Source organism: Rattus rattus, chromosome X (genome assembly GCF_011064425.1).
Source record: "Rattus rattus isolate New Zealand chromosome X, Rrattus_CSIRO_v1, whole genome shotgun sequence".
NCBI classification, from domain to species: Eukaryota; Metazoa; Chordata; class Mammalia; order Rodentia; family Muridae; genus Rattus; species Rattus rattus.
In genome coordinates, this window is record NC_046172.1 from 12506475 (window position 1) to 12529377 (window position 22903).

Below are 22903 nucleotides of genomic sequence, written 5' to 3' on the forward strand. Positions count from 1 at the left end.
CTATTATGACTAGATCAGCAATGAGCATGGATGAGCAGATGTCTCTGTAGTAAGACACAGTTTGGGGTATATATCCAGGAGTCTTATAGCTAGATGTTGATGTAGATCTATTTCAAGCTTCCCAAGGAACTGCTACACTGATTTCCAAAGTATCTGTTCAAATTTGAACTCCAACCACCACTAGGGGAATGTTACCCTTGCTCTACATCCTCACCAGTATAAGCTGTCACTTGGGTTATTGATCTTAGCCATTCTGACAGGAGTAAGATGAGATCTGAAAGTAGTTTTGATTTGCATTTCTGTGATGGGTAAAGATGATTTCTTTTTTAAATCATTTTATCATATTCCATTTTTGATGGTGCCTCAAGTTACCTATTTTTTATAGATATACTTCTGAGTTTCCAGTTTGAGAAAATTATGAATAAAATTGTTATTAACAATTTATGTGGGGTTGAGGATTTAGCTCAGTGGTAGAGCGCTTGAGGCCCTGGGTTCGGTCCCCAGCTCTGAAAAAAAGAAAGAAAAAAACCCAATTTATGTATTTGGAAGATATACACACTCATTTCTCTTGGGTAGGATTGCAGTACCATATGGTAAATGTATTTGACTTTGTAAGAGACAGCTATACTAAATTCCAAACTGCACCAATCTACAGTCCTACTACTAGTGTGGTAGAATTTCAGTTATTCCATATCCTCATCACTGTTTAATATTAATTGTTTTTAATTTTAGCCTTTCCGATAGATATGCAATTGCATCATATTATGCTTTGGTATGTTTAAATGACTTTGGTTTTAATGTTCATGCCTTTTAAAATAATAATAATTTCATTTTATGGTATTTTTTAAGGGTATAATCTACAACCTAGCCAAAAATCAAATGGATATAGTATCTGTTCATTGCATAACTTATAATAGCCAAATTTGAAAAATAACCTAAATATCAGATTATAAATGATTATGAGTATGATATATTCACAATAACAAAATATGGAACCATTCAGACATCATTAGATTAGTAGCATCAGTATCAGGGTAGAAAGTTACACATATAGTACCAACTGTAGAAATGGACATGTATAGTTAGTGGGGCATGGTAGTACCTACCAGCAATCTAGAGGCTGAGGAAGGAGGCCAGCTTAGGCTACATAGAAAATTACAAACAGGGATGAGCAACTGAATGAGATTCATGCCAAAAATACAAACCAAGAGAGGGAAGGGACACAGTTCTTTTTAATGACTATGCGTTGAACTTCTGAACAAGATGGCTGCACCAGAGTGAGCCAGTCAGGAGAAAGGCAAAGGAAAGAAATAGCCTTTATCTCAAAGAGAGAAGTAGAGAAGAGCTTCAGAAAGCCAGGAAGGAAGTGCAAGATTAACCAAAATAGATAAAAATAAAAAGCAGAGGAAACATCCTTCAATGGCAAAGAAATTGTCTTAGCCTTCCAGGAATAGTGGTGCATACCTTGAATACCAACACAGAAGCAGGGACAGAGACGAGCCCAGAAGATTCCCTGGAAGATACAGAGAAATGGATACTATCTAAGAGACAGAATACAACAGTACATGCCTTGCCACTGACAGCCATGCAGATGCGGGAAAGGAGACTGTACTGGGTGTTTTTGTGTGTCAACTTTGGAGTTATCACAAAGAAAGGAGTCTCCCTTGAGGAAATGCTTCAATGAGACCCAGCTGTAAGGCATTTTCTCAGTTAATGATCAAGGGTGGGAGGGCTCATTGTGTGTGGTGCCATCCCTGGGCTGGTAGTCTTGGGTTCTATAAGAAATCAAGCTGAGCAAGCCAGTAAGACACATCCCTCCATGGCCTCTCCATCAGCTCCTGTTTCCTGATCTGCTTGAGTTCCAGTCCTGACTTCCTTTGGTGATGAATAGCAATGTGGAAGTGTAAGCTGAATAAACCCTTTCCTCCCCAACTTGCTTCTTGGTCATGATGTTTGTGCAGGAATAGAAACCATGACTAAAGAAAAATTGGTACCAGCATAGTGGGGTATTCCTGTGACAACCTGACCATGTTTTTGGAAGGACTGTGGAAGGACTTTAGAACTTTGGCCTAGAAGAGCCATTGGGTGTTAAGAGCTCTGTGGAATGATTTGTAGGAGTTTGGAAGATAGTGTTGATGGATAACAGCACAATGATGGAGGCCTGGCTTGTGAAATTTCAGAGTGACGATTAAAGACTCTTATCAGGGCTATTGCTGTTTTGATTGTGAAGATTCTTGGTTTTGGTTAGCTGGGGCTGAAGAATCAGCTGTGATTAATAAGATACCAGAACTGCTAACGTAAAACCTTTGCATTACTGGGACTATTGCTGCTGGTCAGTTGGAACTAAATAATTAGTGGTGATTAAGAAGAGACCAGCATCATTGAGGTGAAATCTTCTGGGAAGTGTTTTCAGAGAGCAGAAAGAGGGTGTGTTCCAGAGACAGCCAAGGTTCTACCTTGTGCTGTGGCTGGACTTGGTAATAATGTGTAAGAGTCACCCAGGTGGTACTAGTGTTGAAGGCATGAAGGAGTCATGAAGAGCAGCTGAGGCTGGGCACTGTGAGAGGCCGTGGAAGGCCATTGGTGAAGGTGCAGCCTCAGTTGCAGGTGATGGCCCAGGACTGAAGAGGTCCTGCAAAGGAATTGAGGCTTGGCACCATGAAGACAGCCTATGAGAGGCTACTGGTGAAGCCTAGTTGCAGTGGAAGACAGCAGAGTTTTGGAGATGGCAAATACCGTAAGATGACCACCAAGAACAGCAGCAGAAGTGGAGAACAGGCAACTGGAATCTAGAAGACAAGGTGTGTGCTATAAAGGGCAGAGCTGGAGAAGCCCAGCCCTTGGGGGAGCCCAGAAGATTTTGGGTGGATTCCAGACATTGGACAGTTTGAGTTTGACTTTGCTTTTGATTGTGACTGTGCCCTGATATTTTTCCCTCTTGGAGTAAGAAAGTATTTTAGTGGAGCCCACAGTTAAAAGACTTTGAATTGAAAAAAGACTTTGAATTTTAAAAGAGATTGGATATTTTAAAGGGATTGAAATTTTAATATGTAAGAATTTGTAAAGACTGTGGGCCTTTTAAAGTTATTTAGATCTTGGGGATGAATAAGAAACTAGGGGTTGAGGCTTAACAGTGGTATGTTTCTGTGCCAAGTTGACAAAGGGTCAATTGTACTGCCTGGTTTTGTGTGTCAACTTGACACAAGTTGGTGTTATGACAGAGAAAGGAGCATCCCTTGTGGAAATGCCTCCATGAGACCAGGGTAAAGCATTTTCTTAACTCGTGATCAAGTATGGGAGTGGTGCCATGTGCTAGTAGTCCTGGCTTCTATAAGAAAGCAAGCTGAACAAGCCAGAGGAAGCAAGCCAGTAACATCCCTCCATGGCCTATGCATCAGCTCCTGCTTCCTGACTTGCTTGAGTTCCAGTCCTTGACTTCCTTTGGTGGTGAATAGTAGTGTGGAAGTGTAAGCTAAATAAACCCTTTCCTCTCCAACTTGCTTCTTGGTCATGATGTTTGTGCAGGAATAGAAACCCTGACTAAGGCAGAGACCATGTAGGGGACAGAGCCCGGCAGAAGCTGAATGGATAAGAGAAAGGCAGGAAAGACCCCAAGGCTAACAAGAGCAGCTCCAAAGTTGTGCTCAGCAACCAGCACCAAGAGATTCTCTGGAACCTCAGGGAATAGGAAGACAACCTGTGAAAACTCTTGTCTCGATGCAAAAGACACCAAGCAACCTCAGCAGAGAGTGATGGAAATGTGAGAGTGGAAAACTGAGAGTTTCTCAACTTGGTAGCTGTCACCTTGGTGGATGGAGCAGGAGGAGTTGTGTTCTTCACAGGAAGTTGACCACCAGATAGATCTAAGGTAAACACAGACGACAGGTTTTCTCCAAACCAGAAGGAAGCTTTGATTGAGAGTTTCATATCTTCTATGTCATTTTATTGCTTGTTTTTCCCCCCCATCGCATAACCCAGAGCAGAGATGAGACCATGTTCTTCCCTGAGGTGCTGGGTGGCCTCCCAGGAAGGATGTAATACCAAAATATTTCTGTTTTTATACATTTTAGTTTTGATCTCTTATTTCTAGTGTGCGTGGTATGTGTATTAAATTCTTTACCCTTTTAGATCTTTAGCATGTATACTAGTGGGTAAGTTGTATATTGTGAGTAACTTATATACTTGTTCTACTGTTTTATTTCTACTTCTAACACATATAGTCTTCTTGTCCTTGCTACTCTTTCTTTTCTTACACTCTACCTCACTAGTTCCCTACTGTGCTTTTTAAATATACTACCTGTTCCACAACTGGGACCCTAGGTATTCTTTTTTTATTGAATTTTTAATTTACATTTCAAATGTTATCCCCTTTCCCAGTTTCCTACCTATAAGCTCCCTATCCCATTCCCCCCTCTTCCTGCTTCTATGAGGGTATTCCCCCTCCCCAACCACTCTCCCTTCCCACCTCCCCACCCTGACATTCCCCTACACCATGGGGTCAAGCCTTGGCAGGACCAAGGGCTACTCCTCCCATTAGTGCCCAACAAGGCCATCCTCTGCTACATATGCAACTGGAGCCATGGGTCTGTCCATGTGTACTCTTTGGATGGTGGTTTAGTCCCTGGGAGCTTTGGTTGGTATTGTTATTCTTAAGGGGTTGCAAACCTCTTCAATTCCTTCAATCCTTTCTCTAAATCCTCCATTGCGGACCCCATTCTCAGTTCAGTGGTTGGCTTTGAGCATCCACCTCTGTATTTGTCAGGCTCTGGCAGAGCCTCTCAGGAGACAGCTATATCAGACTCCTGTCAGCATGCACTTCTTGGATTCATCAATAGTGGCTGAGTTTGGTGTCTGTATATGGGCTGGATCCCCAGGTGGGGCAGTCTCTGGATGGCCTTTCCTTCCATCTCTGCTCTAAACTTTGTCTCTGCATTTCCTCCTGTGAATATTTTGTTCTCCCCTTAAAGAAGGACTGAAGCATCTGTAATTTGGCTATCCTTCTTGAGCTTCATGTGGTCTGTGAATTGTACCTTGGATAATCCGAGTTTTGCAGATAATATCCACTTATCAGTCAGGGCATACCATGTGTGGTGGTTTTTTGTTGTTATTGTTGTTGTTATGTCACACAGGATGATATTTTCTAGTTATTTCCATTTGCCTATGGATTTCATGAAGTTATTGTTTTTAATAGCTGAGTAGTACTTCATGGTTATAAATGTACCACATTTTCTGTATCTATTCCTCTGTATTTTGGGACACCTGGGTTCTTTCTAGCTTCTGGCTATTGTAAATAAGGCTGCTATGAACATAGTGGAGTATGGGTCCTTGTTATATGTTGGAGCATCTTTTGGGTATATGCCCAGGAGTGGTAGAGCTGGGTCCTCAAATCAATCCATTGTTATCACCCTGTACAAAGCTCAAGTCCAAGTGGATCAAGGACCTCCACATCAAACCAGATACACTCAAACTAATAGAAGAAGAAATGGCAAAGAGTCTTGATCACAAGGGCACTGGTGAAAATTTCCCAAACAGAACACCAATGGCTTATGATCTAAGATCAAGAATCGACAAATGGGATCTCATAAAATTGCAAAGTTTCTGTAAGGCAAAGGACACTGTTGTTAGGACAAAATGACAACCAACAGATTGGGAAAAGATCTTTATCAATCCTACATCTGATTGGCTAATATCCAATGTATACAAAGAACCCAAGAAGTTAGACTCAAGAGAGCCAAATAACCCTATTAAAAATGGGGTTCAGAACTAAACAAAGAATTCACAGTTGAGGAATGCCGTATGGCTGAGAAGCTCCTAAAGAAATGTTCAACATCTTTTAGTCATAAGGAAAATGCAAATCAAAACAACCGGAGATTCCACCCTCACACCAGTGAGAATGGCTAAGATCAAAAACTCAGGTGACAGCAGATGCTGGTGAGGATGTGGAGAAAGAGGAACACTCCTCCATTGTTGGTGGGATTGCAGACCGGTACAACCATTCTGGAAGTCAGTCTGGAGGTTCCTCAGAAAATTGGACATTGTACTACCTGAGGACACAGCTACACCCTAAGTATTCTTATCTCCAAACATTATTAGGAAAGTAAGTCAGTAGCACAGTGTGTTTTCCTGCAGCTAACTAAATCTTCTATCAAACTATCCTGATTTTTACTACAATGGATTTTCATGAATCCAAGTGGGTTGTCCAACCCACCAAGAAGACCAATATAAAGTAAAACAAACAAGGATTGAGAAGATGGCATGGAATAAAATACTTGCTGCATAAGCATGGGAACCATGGTTCCGATCCCTAGCATCCACTTAAAAAGGCTAAGAATGGCTGCATGTGCTTAAAACTGCAGCACTGGGTGGGGAGATGAACAGAAACAGGCATATCCTGGGAGCTCAGTGGCCACTCAGCCTACCAGAAACTGCCAGCTTCTGATTTAGTGGAAGATACTGTCTCAAAGCAATAAGACATTGAGAAAGAAAGATACCAGATACACCTGCACACTCACAGACAAGTACCACAAGTAGAGACAAATAAAAACAGTGAAGAAGAAAAGGCCCCAAACTGGAGAGTATACACACTCCAATAGGTATGTAAAAATACAGTAAAGAAACTCCAAAAACATGAGATAGTCCTTCCCTACAATATCTCCATAAGTATCCCCAAAACTTGGAAAAAAGATAAGCTATCTGAAAGCCAAGCAAAGGATTTCACAGCAACCAAATAGAGCACTTGAATAAAAATATAGAATTTAATTCATGACAGTCAAAAAAATTACAAAACCAATAACCAAAGTGGTTGAAAGAATCAGTAACTTAGATGAAATATGTAAATCATGGAGAAATTCACCAAGGAAATCAACATGCAGAAAAAGACCCAAACAGCAATTTTGGAAATGGAAAGAAGCAATTAAGCACTTATATTAAAAACACAGAATGGAGTACAGAGGAAAGTAACACCAGATAAGACCAAGAAGAAAAACGAATCTCAGGGATGGAAGCCAAGGTCAGGGCAATGATATATGCACACTTGTATAAAGAAAAAAGCCACGGTGAATCTGACCACAACTTCCAATAAGACTGGAATGTACTCAAGAAAGCAAACAAGGATCTGTTGCAGAGAAGAGGAGGCTGAGATGAAATCAAATGTCTTACACAACATATTCTATTAAATTATAGCAAAGAATTTCCCAAACAAACAAATGCACATCTAAACACAAGAAGTGTGCCGAACCCTATATACATTTGTATATATATACATGAGAACCACTGCATGGTACACTCATGAAGGTATCAGATAAACAAATCTAAGGAACAGTACTAAAGGCCAAATAGTATATGAAAACAGAAACATCAGAATAGCGTTTGACCTGTCATCAGCATCCTAAAAACTGGGAAAAGCTAAATACCAAATTACCAACAAAACAATATATCACAAGCATCGAGAGTAAACAACTGTCAGTCAAGATTGGTACAATCAACCCAATTATCTATTAAAATAGATGGAGAAATACCTTTTCAAAACTGTCACAGATTAAGGCGATTCATGATCACTAAAGCCATAACTGCAGAAAATTCTTAAAGGAACACTGTACAGAGTTTAAGAATAAAGTTTCACACATGAGAACATAGGAATGAATGTATGTCTTGAAAGTAATAGATGAACAGAGGAGAACTGAGGTCTCAGTCCTGTCCAAATCATTAAGCAAGCAAACATCTATACTACCAGGGCAGAAGACCAAAGCTACCAATACAAAAGAAAGCCAGAAATAATAGCAAACAAACTGTCTTCTATTGCAGTGGTCTTATCAGTTAAAAGACAGAGGCTCTCTGACAGAATTTAAAAACAAGATTCAACTAGCTACCAACTTTAAGAATGTCATATAAGTCTTTCTGGACCTAGCCAAGCAATAGGCGCCATCATGGGGTTGACATTCGTCACAACAAGGACTGAGAAAATTTCAGCACAAGGAGCCCAAGAGCCAGGGCATCCTGCTGCTGCTAGTCAAGCTGTAAAGGTTTCTGGCCAGACAGACCAACTCCACCTTCAATGAGGTTGTGCTGAAAAGGTTATTTATGAGCTGCACTATCTGATGTGCAGATTCTGGACTGCACAAGCACAAGTGTGTGCACTGTGGGTGAGCAGCCGGGTCCGAAGTTGGATCCTCAAGGTTGGGGGTTAAGATCCTGACTTTTGACCACCTGGTCCTGGAGTCTCCCAAGGACTGAGCCACCGGGCTCCTGTCTTGTCCTCAGAAGGGCTGAGAGTTGTACCAACACTTTGGCAAGGCCCCAGGAACTCCACACAGCCACACCAAACCCGATGTCCATTCCAAGGGCTGGAAGTTTGAGCGTCCCAGAGGCCAAAGGGCCAGCCAAGACTACAAAAACTAACTATGAATCTTACTGTTAATAAAAAAGCTTTGGACATTGACAAAAAGAATCTCATATAACAAGGAAAGACAAAATAAAATGCTAGATACCAAATTACCAATAAAATAGAAGCTGTAAATAGAGCAATTCTCATATCTGATAAAATAGATAACAAACCAAAACTGTCAGGAGAGATAAAGAAGGCTACTACATGTTAATAAAAGTGTGAATCAGAAGGCATAACTATTATAAATATCTATGTACCAAATTATGGGAACCTGAATTTCAAAATTTTTCATTAAAATGCATAAACACCTAAGTTCTGATACAATAGCAGTGGGAGATTTCAATATCCCACTCTCATACCTAGGTAGTTCTTCCTAATTAAAAACCAACAAAAAAACCCTTCAGAACTAAAATATAACATAGATTAATTAGATTTGACAGATATCTACAGACACATAACAGATGAAGTACATTTTTCTCACTGGCGCATGAAGCCTTCTCTAATATTGACCACAATATAGGCTGGAAAACAATATTTAGCAAATAAAAGTCTGAAATAATTTCCTGTATCTTATCCGATGGGATGGCTATTTTTGGTTGTCACCTTGACTATATCTGGAATGAACTACCATTCAGAAATGGAGGGTACACCTGCTCCAGATCTTGAGACAGGAAGACAATATGCCTTGATCCAGATCTTAAGGCTGGAAGACAAAGGCTTTTGATCTGGATCTTGAAGTGGGATGACACATGCTTTTGATCCAGATTGTATGGCATAGTCGCCATGTTTATAAAGATCTATAATGAAAAAGAATTAAAGAAAAGCTAAGGTCCAGGCATGGTGGTACAAGCCTTTAATCCCAGCACATAGGAGACAGAGGCATGGGGATCTCTGAGTTCAAGGCCAGCCTGGTTTATAGAGGAAGTTCCATGACAGCCCAGTCTTTCAAGGCAGGCAGTGAAGGAAATCATTGAGTACAGAAAGCTGTGAAGATGTAATTGAATGAGGAGAACATGTTCCAGCTCCAGCAAACAGAACTTGGCAGCTTTGGCAGTTCTGGCTTTAGAGTCAAGAAATCTCCCTCTGAGACTAAGTAGAGTTGCTGAGGCCAATTGTATGGCAGGGGTGCCCCTGTATGGAGGCTCAGAGAGGCCATTGCATAACGCTGTGAAGGTAAAGCCTGGAGTGCCTTGGAGACAATATGTTAGAGATGCCAGAGCTACGGGATACTTTCTGAGGAAAGCTGCAAATAGGGAGTGGAACCACCCTAAGAGAAAGAAGTCTACTGCAGTTGATAAAGATATAAGGAGTTGGAGATCTGAAAAGCTTTTTGGATTCAGACATGGAGATACAGTGTCTGGAGTTTGCCCAGCTGGATTTTGGTCTTGCTTTACTCCAATATTTCCTTACCATGCTCCCTTCCCTACGTTTTGGAATGGTAATCTATATCCTATGCCATAGTATGTTGGAAGTGTATAGTCTACTTTCGGTTATAGGAAATTACACTTTAGAGATTGCATGAATCTCAGAAGAAACTTTGGATTTTAGACTTTTAAACATTTAGACTGTGATAGACTATGGGGACTTTTGCCTTATGTTATGGCCACTAGACTATGGGGGGCCAGGGAGGGGAATGTGGTGGTTTGAATAATTTTGTCTTCCTATAGACTGGTGTATTTGAATGCTTGCTCTATAGGGAGTGGCAATATTAGGGGGTGTGGCCTTATTAGAGGAAGTGTGGCCTTCTTAGAGGAAGTTTTGCACTGTGGAAATAGGACTTTGAGGTCTTAAATGCTCAAGCTATATCCAGTGTGAAGAAAAATCCAATCTCCTCCTGGCTATCTTTGGATCAAGATGCTGAACTCTTGGCTCCTCCAGCACTATGTTGCCTGCATGCTGCCATGCTTTCTGCCATGGTGATAATGATTAAACCTCTGATACTGTAAGCCATCTCCAATTAAATGTTTGCCTTGGTCATGGTACCTCTTCACAGCTGTGAAACCCATCAAACAACAGTGGAATAAAACTAGAAATGAACAGAAAAATCTAACCTCAGAAAATACATAATACTTGGCTAATAAACAATATACATTTGTTTCCTAAGATAAATGAGAGAAAATTCAAAATTTATAGCATCAAATAAAAATAGCACAGCATATCTGGAATTCCATTCATTCAGTCCTAAGAGTAAAATGTAAAGCTATACATGGCTCGCATTTTAAAAATCAGACAACAGCCAGGTGGTGGTAGCACAGGCCTTTAGTCCCAACACTTGGGAGGCAGAGGCAGGAAGATCTTGGAGTTTGAGGTCAACCTGGATTGCTAAGCTAGTTCCAGGACAGCCAGGGCCACACAGAGAAACCATGTTTCAAAAAACAAAACAAAAATCAGAGATCTGTCAATATGGTTCCGTGTGTAAAGGCACTTGCTGTCAACTTAGTGAACTTAGTTCAATCATTGCAACTCATGAGATGAAGGAGAGAACTGATTACCGCAAGTCATCCTCTGACTTCTATGTGTGCACACGTAGAAGTCAGAGGATTCTTTTAATTTTTTTTTTTAAAAAATCAGTGACCTTGAGAAAAGGAAGCCAATGATGTACCCTGAGACTCTTGAAAAAGAAGCTAAACCCAAATGCCCCCAGATAACAAGAAATAATAAAAATGAAGGTAGAAATTACTAAAATAGACATTAAATGAACAATACAGGGGCTAGAGAGATGGCTCAGTGGATAACAACACTTGGTGATTTTGTTTTTTATTTGTTTGTTTGTTTGTTTGGCCAAATACCTGAGTTCAGTTCTCAGTACACACATGGCAAGTAAGACCCTTCTGTTACTCCAGTTTCACAGGATCCAATGCCTCCTTCTGGCCTTCATTGGCAGTACACATGACATATATACAGGTAAAACACCCACACATATAAAAACAACAAACCTTTTGAAAAAAGTACAGAATTATCACACAAAAATGTTGGTTCTTTGAAAAGATTGACAAGGGCTGGCCAAATGGCTTAGTTGATAATACTGCTTGCTGTGGAAGTCTGATGACTTGTGTGTGATCCCCAGAACCCACAGTGGAAGAAGAGTTGTCCTCTCAAAGGTTATCCTCCATATGCATGCTGTGTTGTGCTCATGTACATGTGTATGTAAACAAAGATAAATAAATTTTTAAAGAAAAGTATATGTTTAAAGTATTAAAAAGGAGCCCATAGTTAAGAGACTTTAGATATTTTCTAGAGGCTTTGAGTATTTTGGAGAGGGTTTGAAATGTTGAAAGAGACCTGGAATGTTTAAGAGACCTTTAAAGTTAAGTATGTTTTATATTGTGATATTAATATTAATATGAGGTCTTTGGACTGAACAGGAAAGGAAAGGTTATAGTTTAACAATAGTATGCTTAAGTGTCAAGTTGAGAAAGGGTTGTCATTATTAGTTTTCTGTCAAATTGGCACAAGTTGGAATTATTCAGTTAAGAAAATGCCCTCAACAGATTAACCTGTGGGCAAGCCTATGGTGCCATTTTTTGATTGATAATTGGTGTGAGAGGTTCCAGCCTATTGTGAACAGTTCCATCCCCTTGGCTGGTGGGCCTGGGTTCTATAAGAAAGCAAACTGAGCAAGCCAGGGGAAGCAAGCCAGTAACAGCATTCATCCATGGCCTCTGCATCAGCTCCTGCCTCCAGGTTCCTCCTGCCTTGAGTTCCTGCTCTCATTTCCCTCAGTGATGAACTGTGTGTGACCTGAGAGTTGTAAGATGAACTAAACCCTCTCCTCCCCACATTGTTTTGGTCATACTGTTTTATTTTAGCAATAGAACCCCTACAGCTCCCAAACCATGGGTCTGGAATTAGGCCTGTGGGTGCACAGATGGCAGCCAACAGAGAGAAGGATGGGAGAGGAAAGAGCCTGTCAAAGATGACGCTTGATGAAAGCAGGTTCTAAGGCCACAGACCTAGAGTGAGGCCTTTGGGTGTGGAGATGGTTACAGCGGGGGGAAGAAAATTGGAAGTTTGGGAAAAGGGGTGCTGGGAAAGGGAGGAAGGGACTTATCCAGGTAAAGTGTCAGTAGCAAAGAGAGTTCATGGCCATGGTCTAGAATTAGGCTTGTGATTTGCAGACGAGAGGGAAGGGAGGAAGGGATCAGAAAGAGAAGAAATGACTGACATATTAGGCAAAGGGGATTTACATCTGAAGATTGTTGAAGGCCACAGGTATGGAACTAGGCTTATGAGTTTTGAGGGGCAGTGGATTGGGAGACGGGCATGCTGTTTGTTTATATTTTGTTTTTGAGACAGCATCTCACTGTATAGCCCTGGATGGCCTGTAACTGACTATGTCAATCAAACTGGCCTCAAACTCACAGAGATCTGCCTGCCTCCAAAGCGCTGGGATTAATGTTTTTTTTTTTCCCCTAGCTAATCTTATGCTTTCTTGGGTCATGTTTCTGTTATCATTTTGACTTTCAATGTGTATATTGTATGAAAAAGACACTCTCATGTTGTTTCTTTTTCTGAAAATCTGATGTTCCAACATCCAGTCTAGGACAGAAGACAAAATAGAACGATTCAAGAAAGCAGTTGAGTACTATTCAGTCACAACCAAACTCTCTTCACTGCCAGTGGGTCCTTCCTTTCTAGGTAAGGCTTCCAGCTGCTGTTAAATTGAGTTTATTCCTTAGGGCTAGAGTGGAGTCCATTGTTTCTGCCTGTGTCCTGCCTTTTCACATTTATAGGTGGACTTTTCTTAGCTTGGGCTTCTAATAGTAACCCTCATTGTGCCCTGGTGCATGTAAAATTAGCCTTGTCTTTGGCAGTAAGCTCAATTTTGAATTCTTCTGTTGCTTACTAGCTGAGTGATTTCTTCACTTCACATTTGTATGAAACATGGCTCCCAATACCTAATGTGTAGTATTGTTGCTGGATTAAATACCTGGTGTAGGATCGCTAGCATGCCACTTATCCATTCTACCAGTATTACACCGACAGATGCCGTCTTATCCACAGAAACTTCATGTCACTTACTGTCTTGATAGAAAGACTTGATTAATTGTTGCCATTGTAAAGCTGACAGATTTATCAAAGTGAACTGAGAACTCAGTTAAAAGGAATTAATATTGAATTTATCAACCAAGGAACAGCTTGTGAATACACCAGTATATAATCTCAGTCTCATGGGCCCAGCTTAGATATCTTGAGGATGTCAAAGACAGCGTAAGGAAACCCCACAAGGTATGAAAAGCCAGATTCGTGGAATAGCCTGTGATGGCAATGCTAGGGATCTGACCAGTGGCTCTTTGCATGCAGGGCAACTGCTCTATCACTGTTCCACATCCTCAGATCATAAACTTTATAACAGGTTTTTTAATGCAGTGATGGCTTAACAGGGTGTAATAAATATGGTAAAATGATTAGGATTGCTGAAGCATAGCACTTTTCTTGGCTTCAGGCTTTCGAAATAATCGGCTTGGAAATCCTCCCCTTCCACGGAATCAAATGGGCCCTATTTCTCCTGGAAAGCCAATGGTAAGTGTTTGTTTATTATATAATCATGAAGGGGACTAGGATCACTTGCTTATGTTAAGACTCAGGCTCATTCCTGATTTTTATAATCTGGATTGAGGAGTTAGGATGATTCAGTGTTAATTAGATTATTCAGGTCTTATTGTTTTGTACCTTGAGGCTGGAAAACTATTGAAAGAGAGCATCCAAAATAGTAATCACTAGGACACTCTGTGTGTGTATGTGTGTGTGTGTGTGTGTCTGTGTGTTGGATAATGTCACACAATATTTCTAAGAGATCTAGTTTCATTAATTTTCCTGGCTCTGGTAAATTCTATTTATTTTCTTAATATTCTTAATATTTTCAGTAGATATTTCATACCTCAACAGTTTCTACTACTAGTATCACCTACTATGTCACAGCTTCTGAAGAAACCATACTGTTTCCTGCTAAAATGTTAAATAGCTTTTCTGTCTGTTTTATTCTTTAGTTTTCTCGCCAGATGCCCCAGAAAATGAAATATCCACCACCATTTCCAATGGGACCCAACTCATCTCTTCTCTTCTCCCATAGTGTGGGGGAATCCCATGCTTTCTCTGAGGATGCCATGCTACAGGACAGTTCCTTTGCCAATTGGGCTGTCTCTTATGACTCTAATACACCCCAGTTTCCTAACTGCCTGACTTCCAAAACTTCACCTCCTTTGGGACCAGATTCTTCCCATTCCTCTTCCTCTGATGGTGACGAGGCAAATGGAGCTGGTTCTGAGTAAGTGTCAATTTAACAACCATAAGAAACGTGTTCAGAAGAAATGCAGAGAAGTGTATGTTCCTGACTTCCTTTTGTTACTCTTTGCCCTTTATCCTTCTGCAGGTGCTCACTTTCAGATAGCCAGGCCATATAGGAAAGGCAGTTGCTTAAGAAGCCCTAACATGGATGTGCTACATAACAATCCTGTTGTTTTTCAGTTTGTGAGGAACATGGATTGAAGGTTAAAAGAATTAAAGAATTTATATAGTTGAAATATTGAAACAGTTCATTAGTAAGAAATGTAGGTCTCATATACTGGCTTCGTTGTTTTTAGACTATAACTCTAAAGAGACAGAGCTATTTTGAGATTAAAATCTTAATTATTTTTTTAGACTATGTGGGTAGACTCTAAACATGACATCTTAAAAATATAAAGAATCCAGAATGTCTTCCATGACTTTTTATTCTTTGGTCTGTGTCAGGTGAAGAAGGACAGGGGACAGTGATGATCACTGAGAGGAAAGGTGTCAAGTCCAGTCCTAACCCAGCATCTTGACCATCAGAAAGTTTTGTGTGTCTTCATGATCAGGACTTGAGTGGAAATATCTTTATTAACTTCTCTTTCCTGTCTTATGCTGTTTCTGTTTTTTTTTTTAAGACAAGTCACAGAAGCAGTTCAACAACAGCCTGGATGGGAAGATCCCAGTGGTGACAGAGGGGCTTGGGTACAGCCTGTTGATGCTGGAGCTTCAGAAACAAACGCAACTGAAAGTGAACCTCACATCCCATCTCTGTTATCTATGTCTACAAGGAACCACATGGATATCACCATTCCACCCTTACCTCCAGTAGCTCCAGAAGTCTTGAGGGTTGCTGAGCACAGACACCGAAGGGGTCTTATGTATCCATATATTTACCATGTCCTTACTAAGGTGAGGGAACACATTCCTATCTACCTTCCTGTGCTCTGTGTATCTCATAGTTACTGAGACTAAGTTATAAAATCTAGCAGACAAAAGTCTGATAATTGTTATTTTTCTTCCGGGGAAGCAGTCATGGAGATTGAACCTAGGGTCTTGCACATTCCAGACAAGCACCATAGCATTAAGTAGCATTAAGCTATATCCCCAGCCCACCGATCAGTGTATTTCAAGAGGTATAAGGGAAGCATGTATATTTTTGACCTTCCTTGTATTAAGGAGCCTCAGAAAAGGAGAAATTAGTAGGAATCGGGACTAAGCTATAAATAAAGATGCTACGAGAGAAATGTAAATTGTAAAATTTTGAAACAATGTACTATGTTGATAGGATGGTTCTGGAGGCACCATCTAAGGAGAGTCTTTTCTACTTGTTCCTTATCTCCTCTGCTACTTATGAACACCTACTCCCTCCCTCTGGTCTTAACATACAAATCACCAACAAAATGTTTAAACCAGGCATGGTAGCACAAGCTTTTAATCCCAGCAATCTGGAAGCAAAGGTAGGTGGAGTTCTGAGTTCCAGGTCAGCTTGGTCTACAAAATGAGTCCCAGTCCATCCAGAGTTATACAGTGAGATCCTATCTCAAAAAACAAAAACAACAACAACAACAAAAAGCAAAATAAACAAAATATCTAAGGTAGATTCCCCCTGATAGTCAACTACAGTCCATCAGATCTGAGCTTTACAAGTGAAATATAGTTTATAAGCTGGCTATAGTCAGCAGGGCTCCTTCCAGCTTCTTTCTAATCTGAAAATGTCAAGCTACAGTTCATTATCTAAACCTTGAAGAATTTCTTTTCTTCTTTTCCCTGGACCATTTTCTTCCTAGGGTGAGATTAAAATCCCCGTATGTATCGAGGATGAATGTAACATGGAGCTGCCTCCAGCTGCTCTCCTGTTCCGCTCAGCTCGCCAATATGTATATGGAGTCCTTTAGCCTAGCAGAGACACATGAAAATGGAGCGCCTGGCCATGCTATGACGGTTACCTATAGAAGGTAAAAAGCATTCTTAGCTGTTCTAATAATGACAGCTCTCTCTACACTTGGGCACAGGCACACACACACACACACACACACACACACACACACACACACACACACAGAGTCCATTAAGCTAGTGTACCATACTTGGGCTGTAAAGCAACTTTTAAAAAAATGTATCATTTACCAGATTATACATTGAAATAAGAAATACACAACTATAAGCCCCAATTGTGAAATCATGAAACATTCAGAATGTGTATTGCTTTTAAGAACAGTGATGGACTTTGAGAATGTAGGACTTTATCTCATAGTCTGTCTTCCTCAGTGAGGTTTTTGTTTTAGAATATGATGCTGTTGGTAGTGGACATTATTAGATTGTTTAAACTATAGAATGACTTAGTCAAATTAGTATATTCAAAAGAATCACGTGGGTTTCTACTTCTGTGAAGGTAAATTAGATATACTTTCCTTATTCTTCTTGCTAAGTATAACTAATATTCTAGAACATTGTATGTAGGGAAAAAGCACCATAAGATACTCCAGAAAGTAGAGACTGTTTGGTGACCTTGGGCCCTAGGAATGCTTGAGCAGTGAGTTCTCTGGATTTGCTTTTAGTCTTTATATCACAGACTGGATATTACACACGCTGACAGGGAAACTGGAAGTATCAGCCACTGTAGACCAATACTCTCTGCCTGTAAGCCAACCTAGTAACAGACTTATTTTTATTTTTACATAAAAACTGCTCTACTTGAGCCAAACACCACAAAACACCACCCTCCTTACCCTCACCAGCAAAAACCTTACAACTATCTTCCATTCGCAGGCTATAATGAAATGTATTGCTTTACCAGATCCTATTGGGGAGGTGTCAGCAAAGGTCAAATGAGGAATCAAAGCATACTCTTACACCCGCCAGCAGTGCATGCCCACCTTCACATACTACAACAGTCACAGAATGCCTGGCCAAATGTAAGATGAGAATAAATTAAAACTCACATGTTTGGACTTAAACTGAAAATTCTTTATCATACCAAGAATCATGAAGGTTTCAAGTGCAGATCTCAGACAGATTAGAAAGAAAACAAACACCACGAAGCTAATTAGAGAATTTCAAAGCAACTTTCATAGAAAAAGGTTTTTTGACAAACAATTACAGACATACTCAAAATAAATTGAACATAGAAAGCCAGCAAGATGGCTCAGTGGATAAAAGGGAAGATCCCTGGAACTCATGGTGAAAACACAGAACAACTCCTGAATGTTCTTCTCTGATCTTCATACACATGCACATATAACACACACACACACACACACACACACACACACACACACACACACACGCCATAACATTTTAAAATTAAAAAACAATATTTAAAGGATCAAATGCAAATTTAAAACAACAACAACAACAACAAAAAACAACCTCACAATAACCAAATTAAAACCCTTGCCAGTTGCACATCAAATCATTGAAGGACTGGAACAAATCCTCTCACACTGAAAGCAGACAAGATGGCAAGGTGGCCCAGTTAGGGGAAGAGGATCCATAGGCAGGCAACAGAGTCAGGGATAACCCCAGATCCAGTTGTTGGAGGACCCACATAAAGACCAAGCTGCACATCTGCTACATATGTGCAGGGGACCTAGGCCCAGCCCATGTTTGTTCCTTGGTTGGTGGTTCGGTCTCTGGGAGCCCCTAGGGGTCCAGGTTAGTTGACTCTTGGTCTTCCTGTGGAGTCCAGGTCCTTTTCAGATCCATCAGTCCTTCTACAAGATTCCCCAAGTTTCATCTCATGTTTGACTGTGAGTCTCTGCATCTCTTTCCATTGGCTGTTGCAGGAGCCTCTCAGAGGACAGTTATGCTACACTCCTGTCTACAGGCATGACAGAGTATTATTAGTAGTGTCAGGTATTGGTTCTTGTCCATGGGATAGATCTTAATTTGGGCCAGTCATTGGTTGGCCCTTCCCTCCATCTCCGTTCAATCTTTGTCCCTGCACATCTTGTAGCAGGACACATTCTAAGTCAAAGATTTTGTGAAATGCTGTCCTTATCCCTCCACTAGGAGTCCTGCCTGGTTACAGGAAGTGGCCACTTCAGGATCCATATCCCCTACTGCTAAGAGTTTCTTCTGGAATTGCCCCCATAGACACCCTGGGGCTTCCAACTATCTCAGGTCTCTGGCATGTCCTAGAGATTGCTCCTTCCTCCCACCTCTCTTCCCTGCTCTCTCTATACCTGATCCCTCCTTGTTCCCATGTCCTACTCCCTCCCCAACACCCTTCTCTCACAGTTTACTCCCTCCATCCAACTCCAATATCTATTTCATCTCCCCTTCTGAGAAAGAATTAACCATCCTCCCTTGGGCCTTACTTGTTATTTGGTTTCTTTGGGTCCATGGAATGTATCATAGGTAGCCTGTACTTTATGGCTAATATCCACTTATCAGTGAGTACATACCATGCATGTCCTTTTGGGTCTGGGTTGCCTCACTAAGGATGATATTTTCTAGTTCTACCCATTTGCCTGGAAAATTCATAATGTCCTTTTTTGATAGCTGAATAGTATTCCATTGTGTAGTACCACATTTTCTGTATCCATTCTTTGGTTGATGGACATCTGGGTTGCTTCCAGTTTCTGGCTATTATGAATACAGCTGCTATGAACATAGTTGAGCAAGTGTCCTTGTGGTATGGTAGAGCATCTTCTGGGTATAGGCTGTGATGAAACATCATGACCAAGGTAACCTATAAAATAAATGGGCTTAATGTTTTCAAAGAATTAAAGTTCATGATGGTGTTGGTTGAACAAAGGCATAGTGGCCGGAACATCTTTATCTTTAACCAGGAGGCAAAGAGAGAGCCCACTGGGAATGGCAAGAGTCTTTGGAAACTTTAAAGCCCATCCCCACTGAGATACCTTCTCCAACAAGGCCATACCTCCTCATCCTCCTGAAACAGGTCGCTAACCAGGGACCAAACATTCGAACATATGAGCCTATGGAAACATTCTCATTTAAACCACCACAGCAACATATGATTATTTTTCAAATAAGATTCTTTAGTAATAAAGGAGAACTAGGTTAATTTTTTACAAGCCAAATAGCTAAAGGCAGTTGATACCAAAAGAGAATGGTAAAAGAATAAGTCTTGGAATACCAGAAAAGAAGAAAAAACAATAAAAAAAAAGACAAAAAATAATTGATAAATATAATAGACACCTTTGGAATTTCCAAATTGCATTTACTGGGATAAAAATTACAACACTGTTTCAGTGTATATACAGAAGCCATTTAGGGCCAGGGAGATGGCTTAGCAGCTAAAGGCCTGCTACCAATGACAAACTTAGTTTGAGTCCCAGAACTCATATGGTAGAAACAGAGAACCACTTCTATGGGCAGACTGTGGTATGAGTGTACCCACTCCAAACACATACTAAATGAACAAATAAACATTTCTTAAAGAGAATATATTTTAGACAGTCGTAAGTGGAGTCCATTTAAACTGACAAAATGTCAATATCTACTAATATAATTTACTTATTTCCTTATTTAGTTTTAATGCTAAAGACTCAACAAGGCCTCGTGGATACCAAACATACACACTGCCACAGAGCTATATCTCTGTTTTTTTCTTTGTATATCTTTTAAATATACATTACTGATATTAAATTATACAGATAGTGTAGCTGGGGATATAACTATGGTTGATCATGCACTTAGTATGCTTAAAGTTATGGTTTCAACTTCTTGCTCCTGCCAAAATATATGGTAGCACACACCTTTAATCCCAACACTTAAGAGGCAGAGACAGCGTATCTTTGGTTTTAAGGCCAGCCTGGTCTATAGAGGAAGACACTGTCTCAAAACAACAAAAAGACAGAAATAACAATCTAAATCAATATTATAAATAAATCAATATAGGATTCTAAAATTAATTCAGGTAATTCATAGGAAATGAATAACCATAAAGCTGAGCAATAGGAAAAAAAAAGAACAGTACCATTAAAAAATGGTAGTCTTACTTCTCTAATTCATAGGCAAATGAATGAACTAGAAAATATCCCTGAGCGAGGTAACCCAATCACAACACACACACACACACACACACACACACACACAGACACACACACACACACACACACACACACACACACGGTATGAACTCACTGATAAGTGGATATTAGCCCCAAAACTCTGATTGCCCAAGATACAACCCACAGACCACATGTAGCTCAAGAAGGATGACCCAAGTGTGGATGCTTCAGTCATTCTTAAAGGGGAACAAAAATATTCATAGGAGGAGATATGGAGACAAAGTTTGGAGCAGAGACTGAAGGAATGGCCATTCAGAGCCAGCCCTACCTGGGGATCCAGCCCATATACATACAGCCACCAAACCCAGACAATACTGCTGATGCCAAGAAGTGCATGCTGACAGGAGCCTGATCTAGCTGTCTCCTGAGAGGCTCTGCTAGAGTCTGACAAATACAGAGGCGAATGCTCACAGCCAACCATTGAACTGAGAATGGGGTCCACATTGGAGGAGTTAGAGAAAGGATTGAAGGAGCTGAAGAGGTTTGCAACCCCATAAGAACAACAATGCCAACCAACCATATCTCCCAGGGACTAAACCACCATCCAAAGAGCACACATGGACAGAACCATGGCTCCAGCTGCATATGAAACAGAGGATGGCCTTGTTGGGCACCAATGGGAGGAGAAGCTCTTGGTCATACCAAGGCTGGAGCCAACCCCCCTCCCAGTGTAGGGGAATGTCAGGGCAGGGAGGCAAGAAGGGGAGGGTATTTGGGTGGGGGAATACTCTCATAGAAGAAGGGGGAGTGGAGGGGCTTATGGATAGGAAACTGGAAAGGGAATAATACTTGAAATGTAAATAAAAAATTCAATAAAAAAGAATAGTCACATCATTATGAGCACATCCTAGGTTGTCAGTATGTCAATATGAGTACATCCTAGATTAGTCAGTATATGCTGTAGGCTTTCTCATACCTGTCACATTGATTAATTGAAAACCTAGGCCCTCATTGGTTGGTTATAAGACAACATTCATGAGTAGCACTTGTGTTTTTGTGAAAGGAACCCTAGAGAGCTGCCATGTGGAAATTTAAGAAAATAGCTGTCTGTAAACTAGAAAGCAGGCCCTCACCAGACGTAGCTCTCTGCTCTTGCTTTCCTGCTTCTATAACGTTGTGAAATAGGTATCTGTAGTTTATAAGCCATTTCTTTAGCCTATAGGGTTTTGAGACAGGGTCTCGCTGTATAGCTCTCACCAGCCTAGAACTCACTATGTAGACCAGAATGAACTTGAACTCACAGAAATTCACCTGTCTCTACCTCCCACTGCTAGGATTAAAGGTGTGTACTACTACCTCTGCCATTGCTGCTTTTTTTTTATAGCAACCCAAATAGATTAAGACAATATGGATATGAAAATTCTTTTTTATGAAAATTCTTTAAATATTAGCCTATATCATGTGTATAGAAAGTTCAAGACTAGCTTTGGCTGTGTGTCATGCTACTGTCTTAGAAAAACAAAAGAAACAAAATATTAATAGAATTTAACAACACAGAACACACACACACACACACACACACACACACACACACACACACACACACACAAAACGCCACTGAGGTTTGAATTTTCAAACAAAACCAAAGCAAGTAGTGGTTTTTGTTTGTTTTTCTAAGTAGGGTTTATTTTATTGTGGCAAGGTTAATATAGTATTTAACTTTAACTTTTTATTTAAAATTAACTTACTGTCTAAATAAGGTAAAGAAACAAATCATATGGTTTTATCAATGGATTTGGGGAAAGCATTGGTCGTAATTTGACATACATTCATGATAAAAAAAAATCTCTCCAAAAAGTGGGAAATGAGAGAAAATACCTCAACTGAATGATTGAGTCACTACCACAACACATCTCACATAACAGACCACAAATTAGGAATCCAAGCTGTGCCGGATGCCATGATTGTCTACTGCATTTTCACCTTTGCAAATCTAATTGATGCTGGATTTGAAGGACTTAGGGTTTTGGTTTTCAGAGACAGTCTCTAATACCTAGGTTAGCCCCCAATATGTGCCAAACTTGCAAAATTTCTAAGATTTGGGGGTTTTGATTGAGAACTCAAAATTAAATATCCTATAATCTATTATGAAACCAAGTATTCACATAATTCTTCCTTGGATGTCTTTCTTTGTCTAGTCTGGTATATCTACTTGAAAACGAGTTTCAAAGTATTTTCAAAACTGTGGGATGGGATCTTGACTTTT

At 40.3% G+C, this 22903-nt stretch overlaps 1 protein-coding gene and 1 pseudogene across 1 annotated transcript in view; both read left to right on the plus strand.

The window, feature by feature from the left end:
- Fam120c (family with sequence similarity 120C) overlaps positions 1-22903 on the plus strand; it is a 107709-nt gene that overhangs the window by 39781 nt on the left and 45025 nt on the right. The window contains 6 exon segments of the mRNA XM_032890205.1: positions 12922-13021; positions 13830-13906; positions 14374-14651; positions 15292-15565; positions 16444-16564; positions 16567-16611. Of these exon segments, the coding sequence (XP_032746096.1) occupies positions 12922-13021; positions 13830-13906; positions 14374-14651; positions 15292-15565; positions 16444-16564; positions 16567-16611 (895 nt within the window).
- On the plus strand, positions 2743-9967 carry LOC116888909 (annotated as a pseudogene).